The sequence below is a fragment of the Elephantulus edwardii genome, unplaced genomic scaffold, assembly GCF_000299155.1.
Source record: "Elephantulus edwardii isolate Elephantulus edwardi_28Jun2011 unplaced genomic scaffold, EleEdw1.0 scaffold00130, whole genome shotgun sequence".
NCBI classification, from domain to species: domain Eukaryota; kingdom Metazoa; phylum Chordata; class Mammalia; order Macroscelidea; family Macroscelididae; genus Elephantulus; species Elephantulus edwardii.
In genome coordinates this window covers 8131095-8143724 of record NW_006399880.1, presented here as the reverse complement: position 1 = coordinate 8143724, position 12630 = coordinate 8131095, and the positions used below count along the sequence as shown (strand labels likewise).

The 12630-nt window shown below is 38.4% G+C and overlaps 1 protein-coding gene and 1 pseudogene across 1 annotated transcript in view; one reads left to right on the top strand and one right to left on the bottom strand.

Annotated features, from left to right (window-relative positions):
• The window catches only part of LOC102859729, a 31836-nt pseudogene extending 19520 nt beyond the window's left edge, over positions 1-12316 (bottom strand).
• LOC102859328 (40S ribosomal protein S18-like) overlaps positions 12315-12630 on the top strand; it is a 14031-nt gene continuing 13715 nt past the window's right edge. Inside the window, exon 1 of the mRNA XM_006893756.1 lies at positions 12315-12618. Within this exon, the coding sequence (XP_006893818.1) occupies positions 12315-12618 (304 nt within the window). The remainder of the gene's footprint in view (positions 12619-12630) is intronic.

Here is a 12630-nt window from a genome sequence, read left to right as displayed (position 1 = left end):
AAAAAGAATAAAATCTTGACATTTTCAGTTCCAGGGTCACAGGGCTTATACATGTTTTAATTAGCTAATTTGTGCTTTTGAAAAAAAATTATTTCAGTTTTTGTTTAATTTGTTATTTTCTTCTGATGCTGAATGTTTATTTTCACTTTATCTTTAAAATAAAAGTTTTAAAGTTATGGAAAAAAAAAAAGTCCTCCTCAGATTGCGGAAGCAAGGCTGTGTCATCTTCATAACATAGGTGGTTGATGAGTCCTCCTCCAATCCTAATGCCACATTCCTCCTCATAGAAAGTATTCTGCCTCCCCGACGATCTGTTCCACATATAGGTTGAAAATGTATGGAGATAGGATGCATCCCTGGCTCATTCCTTTCCTGATTTTGAACCAAGCAGTGCTTCCTTGCTCTGTTCTGATGACTGCCTCCTGGTCCAAATACAGGTGTTTCATAAGCATAATCAAGTGTTCCATGATTCCCATTCTTCTCAGAGTTATCCACAGTTTCTTGTGATCCATACACACAGTCATATGCCTTTGCATAGTCAATGAAACACAGATAGACATTCCTCTGATACTCTCTGCTTTCAGCTAAGATCCATGTAACACTAGCTATAATATCCCTAGTGCCATGGTCTCTTCTAAACCCAGCCTGCAAATCTGGAAGTTCTATGTTGTTTTGCTCTTCCAGTCATTTTTGAATCATTTTCTGCAGGATCTTCTTTACTTGTAATATTAATGATATTGTTAATTAACTTCCACATTCTGTTGGGTCACCTTTCTTTGTAATGGGAACCGATATGGTTCCAGTCAGTTGGCCAGGTGGTTGTCTTCCAGATTTCTTGACACAACTTGGTGATCATGTCCAGGGCTGCATCTGTTTGTTGAAATACTTGAATTGATACACTGTCAATTCGTAGAGCCTTGTTTTTTTGCCAGTGCTTGAAAGCAGATTGAACTTCCTCCTTCCTCCTTCATCACCTCAGGCTCTTGACCATAAGTTGGTTGTTTCATCAAATTCTTCTGTGTCAGCAAATTCTGTTTGGTAACAGTGATCTATGTATTCCTTCTCTCTTCTTTTAATGCTTCCTGGATCATTTAATATGGAAAGAACAGACATAGAAAAATTCCTCTTGCTTGTAAACTTTTGATAAATGAATTTTAGGTAATACTTTGGGAATACTGTCAGAAGGAGGTAGTCCTTGGAGAAGTACAACATACTTGGAAAAAGCAAGAAGTAAGAAAAACCCTTAATGAGATAAATTGGCACAGTTACCATAACAATGGGCTTAAGTACAGGAGAGATGATGCGGATGGGGCAAGCTTTCATTCTGTTGTGCATAGGATTCCTGGGAATCAGAGCCCACTCAACAGCACGGAAGAATACAGTAATTGCAATACTAAATTTAGGTTTCTGAGAATAGGATGCCCTAGCTGTTCTCTGATTTGAGCTAGAGGAAAGGACAGAATCTGGGTGAGATTTTATTAGTAATGGGATAAAGGATTAATTTGGTGAGATGTTTAAAAGGTAGACCAGACACACACAAAGTTATTAATTATCTGTGGCCGTGACCATGGGCAAGGTTTTTTTGTTTGTTTGTTTGTTTTAATTCCTCTAAGTTTGTTTCCTCATCTTCAAGTGGAAATAATACTATTTAATTCATAGAACTGTTGTGAGAATTATATACTGTAATATATGTAAAATTATCCGCAAAAACTGACTGTCACAGAGAGGACACTCAAACAGGGTTACTTGGATTATTGCAAAAGGAGACATAGGACATGTGGCAGAGAATAGGAAATATTCCCAGAAGATGGATGGTGATAAGGACAATTGCCTCAGCTGGATGTGCTGTAGCTGGTTCTGTTTGTAAAGAAGAATAATCCATGGATGAATAGGCAGACAGTCAAGATGACTTATTCTCTGCTTTTGTCCTCTTCAAGAAATCTCTAAACATGAGTAGAATGTGAATTACCTGCTTACTGAAAATTAATTATTATAATTCATTCAGCAAAGAGAAAAATGCTTTGTCAGAATTAATCATCTAAAAAGTCCATTATTTTAAATTCATTACATTTGAATATGGTAATGAGATATGTCATTTTTTATAACTCTTTGTGGGGAAGTGTGTCAATAGCAGTATGAAAAAGCTAAGCATAATTTTAAGTTATCTGTTCACTTTCCCTGTTTTTCATCGGTGTTGCATCCTCCTTTTTTATTGAAAAAGGAAACAGGTTTGTGACAGAATGAATATGTGTGGTTTAAAAAATATCCAGAAGCAATGCTAACTATCTAGACTTTTCTGAATCTAACCTATGATTCTCAGCTGCAGCTAAACATAAGGAAGAACTAAAAAACTAATGATGCCCAGGGTCTACTCCTAGAGATTCTGACTGAGCTGTTTAGAGGTAGAGGTAAATACTTTTAAATACAAAATTACTTGAGCAAAACCAATCTCCTTATTTCAGGCATGCTAAGTGTATAATTTAAACAAAAAAAAATGTGACTATGCTAAGAAAGCCTGGTAGCATAGTTCACATAGAATCTTGTGTGTTAACCAAAACGTAACAATACTGCCTCCTGATCAACCCAACTGAATAATGAGTGCATCATCTTTGACCTCTGATTTATCAGTCCATACCATTTTTAAAGCAGATTAAAAGCAAGAAAAATGAATGAAACTATTTATACTGTCTGTGTTGGAGGGGAGGACAAAGAGTCGCCTACTTCCACCCTGACTTTTGTGATGAGTCATCTATAGCCTTAAAAGATGACTCCTCCAGGCTCATCAGAGAACAAATCCCTCCAAACATTCTAAATAATCAGAACATTGTCCACCACTGGGTTGAAATTAATTGGTATCACTTAACCAGTTGACCTTGGAGGCTTTTTTCTTCAAATGAAAGTTGAACCAATTTATCTTTACTTTTTATTACCTTCAGCAGACAAGCATTTTGAGAAGCAGTCTCATTATCTTGTGATATTTTTATGATCACACAAGTTTTATGGTTACTTGGAGTAGCTCTCTCTCCCTCTCTCTTCTATTGTCAAGCATTGGAATGGAGATGGGACAATAAAGGCTAAATCAAAATAAATTTTTGCTTATATGTCTCCATTATCTATTGCTTGGGAGAGATGATAAAGCTATTCCATTTTTAAAATCCTCTAAAGTAGTAAGTCTTAACAGTTAATCCTGAACACTTTTGAGAGGCTACCAGAAGAGGTCCCCTACAATAACTTTATAGATATGTTGTTGTTATTTGCCAGGGAGCTGGAACTGACTCATAAGTGACTCTCCAGTGGGTTTTCGGAGGGTAAAATGCATGGGAGGAGATTGCCTGTCTTTCTTCCATAAAGCATCTGGTGAATTTGAAATGAATGTTTTGGGATTGGCATCACAACTCTTAGATAATTTAAATTTTTTATATAAATAAGTTTGATTACCTACATATATTTCACATGTTTACACGTTTTTTAAATGTGGTTGTTGAACAACATTATTGTGCCGTCAAGTTGTAGATGACTCACAGGGACCCTATGAATGGTAGACGTGAACATTTTTATGACTTTCATCATTTCTCCACGTTCATAGAGTTTCCGGAGGCAAGCTATTTCAGAAGTGGATGCCACTCCTGCTTCCAAGCTTGTTTTATTCAGGGAAATCCACCAAACAGTGTTCACCATGGGTAACCATTGTGACATTTGACACATCAGCGGCACAGTGTTTGGCATCACACCAACCACGAGTTAGTTACCTCTTTACAGAAAATGGACAGACCACTTAGAAGAATGTTTGACAAAAAACAATTAAAATCAGGCCTGAGTGTCACAGATTAAAATCACTCACCTTTGGCTTGATAGGGTAAATTTCTATCTACTAGGCCAACAGAGCTCTTGTTGTTATTGTTAGGTGCCGTAGAATCACAAATGACTCATAGTGACCCTATGAACAAAAGACTTGAACACTTGTATAACTTTTATCATTTCTCCATGTTCATAGGGTTTCCAGAGGCAAGCTATTTCAGAAATGTGTGCCACTCCTGCTTCCAGGCTTGTTTTATTCGAGGAGCTCCACCGGACACTGTTTGCCATGGATACCATTATCACATTTGACACATCAGTGTCACAGTGTTTAGCATCACAGCATGGGTTACTTCTCTACCAGTGCTATAACACTTAGAAGAATGTTTGATCAAAAACAAAGCCATGAATTCGTCTTTGGAAATAATATATGGAAAAATGATATAATCTTAAAAACTGTTATTGTTATGTGTCATCAAGTCACCTGCGACTCATAGTGACCCTCTATGTACAATAACTCTGACTCCTACTTTATCTTGAGCCAATTTCATCATCTCTGACACACCTAATCCTATTTCTCCAGTTACTGAGTCAATCCATCTCATCCTGGTTCTTCCTCTCTAGCATTGTCCCTCCACCCTTCCAAGCATGATGTCCTTCTCCAAAGACAGGCCCTTCTGGCCACATGCTCAAAATATGGGAGACAGAGTTTTAAAATCCTTGTCTCCAGGGAGCAGCTTGGTTTCACCCTCTTTGGGACAGACCTGTTTGTTCTCCTGGCAGACCAAAGTATGTTCCATATTCTTCTTCAGCACAACTCAAAGGCATCACATCTTCTTCTATCTTTTTAGTTATTGTCCAGCTCTCTGATGTATAACAAGTAATTGTGAAGACAATAGTATGGATCAGGCCCACCTTAGTCTCCACACCGATATTATTGCTCTTCACTTCTCTGGTGAGGTCCTTGACAGCAGATTTTCCCAGTGCCATTCATCTTTTGATTTCTTGAGAGCTGGTACCAAGAGTGTTAATCGTGGATCCAAGCAAGCTGAAGCTGTTAACAATCTCAATCTCTTCTCCATCTATTATAAAGCTACCAATTGGCCCAATGGTGAGAATCTTTTCTTGACAATGAACTTCAATCTATATTGAAGACTACAGTACTTGACCTTCTGCAGCAAGTGTCTCACGTCTTCCTCAGTTTCAGCAAGCAAGGCTGTGTCATATGCATATTGTAGTTAGTTGATGAGTCTTCCTCAAATACTAAAATACTGTGTACGTATATAAAATAAAACTTGAAAATGAGCATGAAATATGAACAGATACTTCACAAAGCAAGACTTTCAGGTTACAGACAAATATGAAAACATATTCATTATCAATAACCATTAAAGATATGAAAACAAAAACTACAATGAATTACAAATCCCACTCCTGCAAAACAACACCCCTGACCAAAAAAAAATGCTTACCAACCACGAGGAGATTGGATTTTGATTTATTGGCATTGGAATCTTAAAATAGTACAACCATTCTTCGTTGTGGTTGTTGTTGTTGCTGTATTTAAGTGCCATAGAGTCAAGTGTGGCTCATAACGACACTATAAACAACAGATCTAAACCCTGTCTTGGCCTGTACCATCTTCACACTTCTAGACACTAGAGCCCATTATGGAAGTCACTGTATTAGTCCACTTGGTTGAGGGTCTTCCTCACCTTCTCTGACAATCTGCCTTTCCAAGCATTATGTCCCTCTTGAAAGAATAGCTCCTCCTAGCAGCAAGCCTAATGTATGAGAGGTGAAACTTTATCACCTTTGTCTCCAAAGACCATTCTGGCTGCACATTCTTCAAGATATATTTGTTTTATTGGCTGTACATGGGATGTTCAGTACTCTTCTCCAAAACCACAGCTCTACAACATCAATGACAACCATTCTGGAAAACAGTATGAACACTCTTCTAAAGTATATAAATGGAAATACCATAATATAGCAATCTCACTCATAGATACATAAGCTAAAGATATAAAACAATTACATAACTGGACCTATGCATACCTATGTTCATTGCATTATATTCACAATAACAAAAAGACCAAAAAAAACCCCTAAGCATCCATCAACAATTAACTATATAAGCAAATAATAGCATGTACATGCAATGGGATACAACCAAAAACAATGAATAGTTTATGAAACATATATTAATAAATCTGGAATACATTATGTTTGTAAAATATGTCAATCAAAGAGATAGATAGTGGATGGTTTGACTTTTGGGAAAAGTCAAGAATAAATATACGTAAAGAAAACAATGTCTTTTGATGCTTGAGGGATGGAAGAGAGGAAAAGGAACAAACCACTTGAAGCTCAACATCAATAAACAAAGATTCTCACCACTGGGCCAAATGGTACTATCATGATAGACAGTACAGAGATTGAGATTGTTAACAGCTTCAGTTTGCTTGGGGTTCCACAAGCAATGCTCTCAGTATGAGCATCAAGGAACTCAAAAGACAAATTACATGGAGAAAGGTTGCTTTCAGGGACCTCTCCAGAGTACTGAAGAGCAACAATGTCAGTGTGGAGACTTAAGTGCATCTGATCCACACCATGATTTTCAGAAGTTCAGAAATCTGGATAAGGACCAGTAATGATACTGGGAGAACTGATGCCTTTGAGTTGTGGTGCTGGAGAAGAGTATTGAATATACCATGGTCTGCTAGGAGAACAAACAGGCTGATTCTAAAAAGGGTGAAAAATCGAGCTGCTCCTTGGAGACAAGGATTCTGTGACATACTCTGGGCATGTTACAAGGAGGAACCAGTCCTTGGAGAAGGACAACACAAGAAAGATCCTTGATTAAATGGATTCACTCAGTGACTGGGGTAATGGGGTTAGGTGTGTCAGAGGCAATGAATTTGGCTCAGGAGAAAGCAGGGTTCAGAGTTGTTGTACATAGGGTCTATATGAATCTTAAGCAATTTGACAACACAGAACAACAACAAAAGGAGTTTTTCTTTTTTTAATGATGGCAAAAGCAATAATGAACATGGATGAAGACTGCACAACTTATCTAAGGTAAATGAAAACAGAAGTACACAAAACTAAGGAGCACTTGCAGTAAATACTATAACATACGACTTTACTATGATTATGACAACAAAAAAAATTTGTGCTGTTTCATACATATACATACTCATGTATGTATGTACAGGTACAAGTATATCCGTATGTTGTTGTTATGTGTCGTCGAGTCACCTGCAAGTACATTAGCTCTGAATCCTGCTTTATTCTGAGCCAATCTCATCATCTCCAACAGATCTTATTTCATTTCTCCAGTCCCTGAGTCAATCTAACTCATCCTGGGTCTTCCTCTCCTGTGCTGTCCTTTCACCCTTCCAAGGACTGGCCTCTCCTTATCATGTGCGAAAATTGTGTCAGAGAGAGCCACAAAATCCTTGCCTCCAGGGAGCAGCCTTGTTTCACACTTTCCAGGAGAGATCTGTTTGTTCTATTGGTAGTCCATGGTATCTTCAACACTCTTTTTCAGCATCGCAACTCAAAGGCATCGATCCTTCATCTACCATCCTTAGTTATTGTCCAGTTCTAAGATGCTTTGTAGGTAATTGGGAAGACCATGACCTGGATCAGGTGCATATTAGTCTCCAGACTGACATCACTGTTCTTCAGTCCTCTAGAGAGGACCCTGACAGCAGACTTTTCCCATGTAACTTGTCTTTTGATTTCCTGACTGCTGGAGACAAGAGTGTTGATTGTAGAACCAAGCAAGTACAAGTTACCAATAATCTCAGTCTCTTCTCTGTCCATCATAAAACTGCTAATTTTCCCAGAGGTGAGAATCTTTGTTTTCTTGATGTTGAATTTTAATTCATATTGCAGACTACAGTCCTTGACCTTCTGTAACAAATGCCTCAGCTCCTCTTCAGTTTCATCAAGCAAGGTTTTGTCATCTGCATAATGCAGGTTGTTGACGAGTCTTCCTCCAATCCTGATGTATCATTCCTCCTCATAGAGTCCAGTCTCCTGAATAATCTGTTCTGCATATAGATTGGAAAGGTATAGAGATAGAATCCATCCTATACCTTTCCTAATCCTGAACCATGCAGTTTCCCCTACTCTGTTCTTACTACTGCATCCTATTCCAAACACACACACACACACACACACACACACACATGTGCATATACATGTTTATCTACACTACATATATAGTTATGTGTATAGCAAACCACATAGAGGAAATAGTGAAGGGCACTAAATAAACATAATAAATCACTTCATTGGACTGGTTTACTAGATTTGAAGACTTGAGACCCTAGTCTGGTGGAACAACTTTGTCAGTTGTAACAGCATGGTTCACAGAGTGAATGCTCCACATTTTAATTTCCTGAAAGAATCTCGACTTTTAAAAGTTTGAGAATGGCCATTGAAGATACAACTATTAGTCTCTACTTATCCGGTTATCGGGGAGGGAGGGGAGTGAATGAAGGAAACTCGATCTTAAAGAAAAAACTAATCTACAGAATAAATAGCCCACATAAACTAACTGTTCCTTCATCTATTTTGAGACCAGAAGAACTAGATTATTCCTGGCTATTACTATCTACAATTCTGACCTGGGAAACAATAGAAAGGTATAATGGGGTAAAAATGTAGAACAAAAGTCAAATTCTTAGGGGAGCTCTGGTGGCCTAGTGGCAAGGAGCTGCAACTACAATCCCAGAGGTGCACGGTTCGAATCCACCAGATGCTCTGCCGGGGAAGGAGGGACAATCTCCTCCTGTACCAGTCAGATCTGATTTGACGGTATACTCACACAAAAATAATAAGATAAAATAAAAAAATAAGTCGAATTCTTAAAAAAAAAACACCAACTAGACCAATAGTGACCTGTGAGGCCTTTGAGATGTTCCCCTTCACTAGTCTTTGGACTTGAAGCTGATAGTCATACATGTTTGGATTGTTGTTAGATGTCCTTGGGTTTAATATGACTAGCAACTTTATGAACAACAATTCTGAACCCTGTTCTATCTCCACACTACTTGGCACACCCAAGCCCTTTGCTGTAGTCACTGTGTCAATCCAGTTAGTTGAGAGTCTTCCTTCCCTTCATCATCCCTCCACATTCCCAAGCACGATGTCTCTTTCCAAGGAATAGTGTCTCCTAACAACATGCCCTAGGTATGTGAGGTGAAGTTTCATCATCTTTGCCTCCAGGAAGCACTCTCGCTGTACATTTTTTAAGACATATATGGTTGTTCCTTTGGCAGCCCATGAGATATTCATTCTCCAACACCACAATTTAAAGGCAGCAATTATTCTTCTGTCATTTTTATTAATTGTCCAGTTCTCAGGAACATAGCAAGGGATTTAAAAACCACAATCTGAATCAGGCACACTTCAGTCCTCAAACCAACACCATTGCTCCTCAGTAATTTGGAGATGCACCTGACTACAGACTTTCTGAGTGCAATACATTTCCTGATCTCCTGACTGCTACTACTAAGTGTACTGACTGTGGATCCAAGTAAGATGAAGTCATTAACAGCCTCAATCTTTTCTTTATCTTTCATGATATTGCTTATCAGTCCAGTGGTGAGGATTTTCTTTTTTTTACGTTGAGGTGCAATCCATATTGACGACTTCAATGTTTAACCTTCCTCAGAAATATCTTCAAGTCTTCTCTTTCAGCAGGCAATGTTGTACCATCTGTATAATGAAGGTTATTGATGAGTCTTTCTCCAATCCTGATGTCATGTTCTTCTTCTTAGAATAATTTGCTCAGCATGCAAAATAAATATAAATGGGAAAGGATACAACCCTGACAAAATTATTAGGTGGTAGCTAACATTAGTAATAGAATATGTGATTGAGGATGTTTTTCCTTGGCTTCTTGGACGATGTGATAGAGAGGAAAGATTTGAGATGATTAAGATATAACATTAGCAGATAGATCAGGTAATAAAGAGCCATGAGTATTCAGGATGTGGCTAAAGTGGTTACAAGTTCCAGAATAGTTGATTGTATTCATAAGAATCCTGTAAATAGAAAAAGAATTAATCACTAAGCAGACTGATGGGATACTATATCGTTTAAAATTAGAAAGTGTTTTTAAGGGTTTTATTCTTTCACCAAATCACTTTAATATATATACTGAGCAAATAATAAGAAAAGCTGGACTGTAGGATAATAATGTGACATTGAGATTGAAGGAGGACTCCATGCAGATGATGCGACCTTGCTTGTTGAAAGTGATGAGGACTTGAAACACTTACAGAAGATAAAAAACTACAGCCATCTTCAACAGGTGAAGCTGTCTTTGGAACCTGATCACTCCCAGCCCAGTCCAGCCCCACCCACAGCCAGCAGACATTGAACAGCCTCCGTGACTCCTGGCTCTGTTTCAGGTCTTGGGCCTATGGTCCTTGTGCCATAGGGGTTAAATAGTAGCCAGCACCTTGTAGAGCACCACTTCTACACCAAGCAACATTCCAGGAGCTAGCTGCTTGCCCCACCATGATATAAACTGATGACATTACCCTCAGTTTTCACCCTCAACCCACAGAGGCTAAGGAAGTCACATTCTTAGTAAGCAGGTAGCATCTTGTAGAACCTCCAACACCAACACTCAGAGTCCAGCTAAGACATCACTCTCCCCAAGGACATCGTCCTGTTTTTCCAGATGTGTGCCTTAACTGGAAGGGCCCAGCAACCAGAAACCACAGAAATATAGTCTTGGAGAAGATGAACAGAGACAAAGTCCTTACTGAAAACTATCAAAAAGAGTACTGAAGTGAGTAAGGAAACCTGGGTGCACTACTCTGCAGACCAAGGAGGGCAACAGACGTCAGGATAGAGGTCAGCAATCAGAAAACAAAAGCCTTCCATCTCAGATAACTTAACGGCAGAACCAGAGAGGAACTGCCTTTCTTGATCCCCAGATCCAGGAAAATTTGCCACAAGACTAAAGAGGAAAGATCTTAGGAAATATGAGTTGGCTTCCCCTCCCTATAAGAGTGTTGCATTCCCAACTGAAGCAAGTCCTCCTGTGATTCCAGGGACCTGAGAGAAATTATTGCAGTGTGAACTGTCTATCCCTCTTGTGGAGCAGTGAAATCCCCAGCCAAGGTAGACAGACCAAAGACCCATCAGGGCACCAGGCAAGGAAAAATCTCGATCACAGTAATGACATGGAAGAAACAGATTGACAAAAGCAAAACAAGATTTCAGCCCCTCAAAGTAACCAAAATGCAGAATCAATGGGTTTGTTTTTTTCCCCTAATGGATTTATTAAAGCAAACTCTGATGGAACTCTCTGGAACAGAACTCAAAAGAACAGTAATTGGATATTTTCAATGGGTGAAAGAAAATAGAAAAAAAAATTACAGGATTCTACAAGCAAAATGCCAAGAGGAGCTAAATAAAAACAAAATCCACAAAAACCTCCAACCAATTAAAAACAATATAGATAAAAGAGGTTTTAGAAACCCTAGATAAACAAGAAACTGTAACCCAGTATATTAAGACCATAGAATCAGAAGTTGTGAATGTGTTGGGGGGACAGATGAGCAGAATGGAAGAGATAGAGCACAGAATCAGCAAAAAGACAAAAGTTCTCAGCACTGATCTGATAGAGCAAAAAGCAGGAAAAAAATGAAGGAAAATAAAGAAAGTCTAAGAATGATGTGGGACACAATCAAGAGGAAAAACATGTGCAAAAAATTAGAATCCCAGGACACAAAGGAGGGGAAAAGAAAAGGAAAAGGTACTGAGAAAGTTGTGGAAGTGTTATTAGAGGAACTTTGCAGGAATAATGAGGAATGAGAGAATATACATACAAGAAGCTGAACAAATGCCATATAGAATAGACCCCAGAAGAAAAACCTCAAGGCATATATATCAGAGTCAAACTCACCAGAATCAAAGAGATAATTCTGAAAGCAACTAGGGAAAAACTAAGAGTAATTTATAAAGGAGAGAAAATAGAATTAAATACTGATTTCTTAGCAGATACAATGCAAGAAAGAAGACAGTGGAAAGAACATATATCAAACACTCACAGAACACAGCTTTCAATCAAAAATGTTGTACCCAGCAAAAAATGTCCATCAAATATGATGGAGGGATCAAGAAATTCTCAGAAAAGTAGAAACTAAGGAAGTTTGTAAAAACAAGACCAGTATTGCAGGGAATACTGAAGGAAGCTTACAGAGACAGAAAAAAAAAAAGAAAAAAACAAGGCAGATGGACCAAAGGAACTAGGAACAATATAAAAAAATTTAACAAAATGATACCAAGAAAAACTTTTCTCTTAATAATTACACTGAATGTGAATGATTTAAAAGAACCAATGTAGAAAAAAAAAGTAGTAGATTGGATTAAAAAAAAAACCAAACAAACCCATCATCAATATGTTCTACAAGAGACACACTTAAAAAGTGAAGACAAAGCTCTCTTCCACTGGAGGCCTACACGCCGCCGTTGCTGCCGCCGCCATGTCTCTAGTGATCCCAGAGAAGTTCCAGCACATTTTGCGAGTACTCAACACTAACATCGATGGGCGGTGGAAAATAGCCTTTGCCATCACTGCCATTAAGGGTGTAGGGCGAAGATATGCTCATGTGGTGTTGAGGAAAGCAGACATTGACCTCACCAAGAGGGTAGGAGAGCTTACTGAAGAGGAGGTGGAGCGTGTGATCACCATTATGCAGAATCCACGCCAGTACAAGATTCCAGACTGGTTCTTGAACAGACAAAAAGATGTGAAGGATGGGAAATACAGTCAGGTTTTGGCCAATGGTCTGGACAACA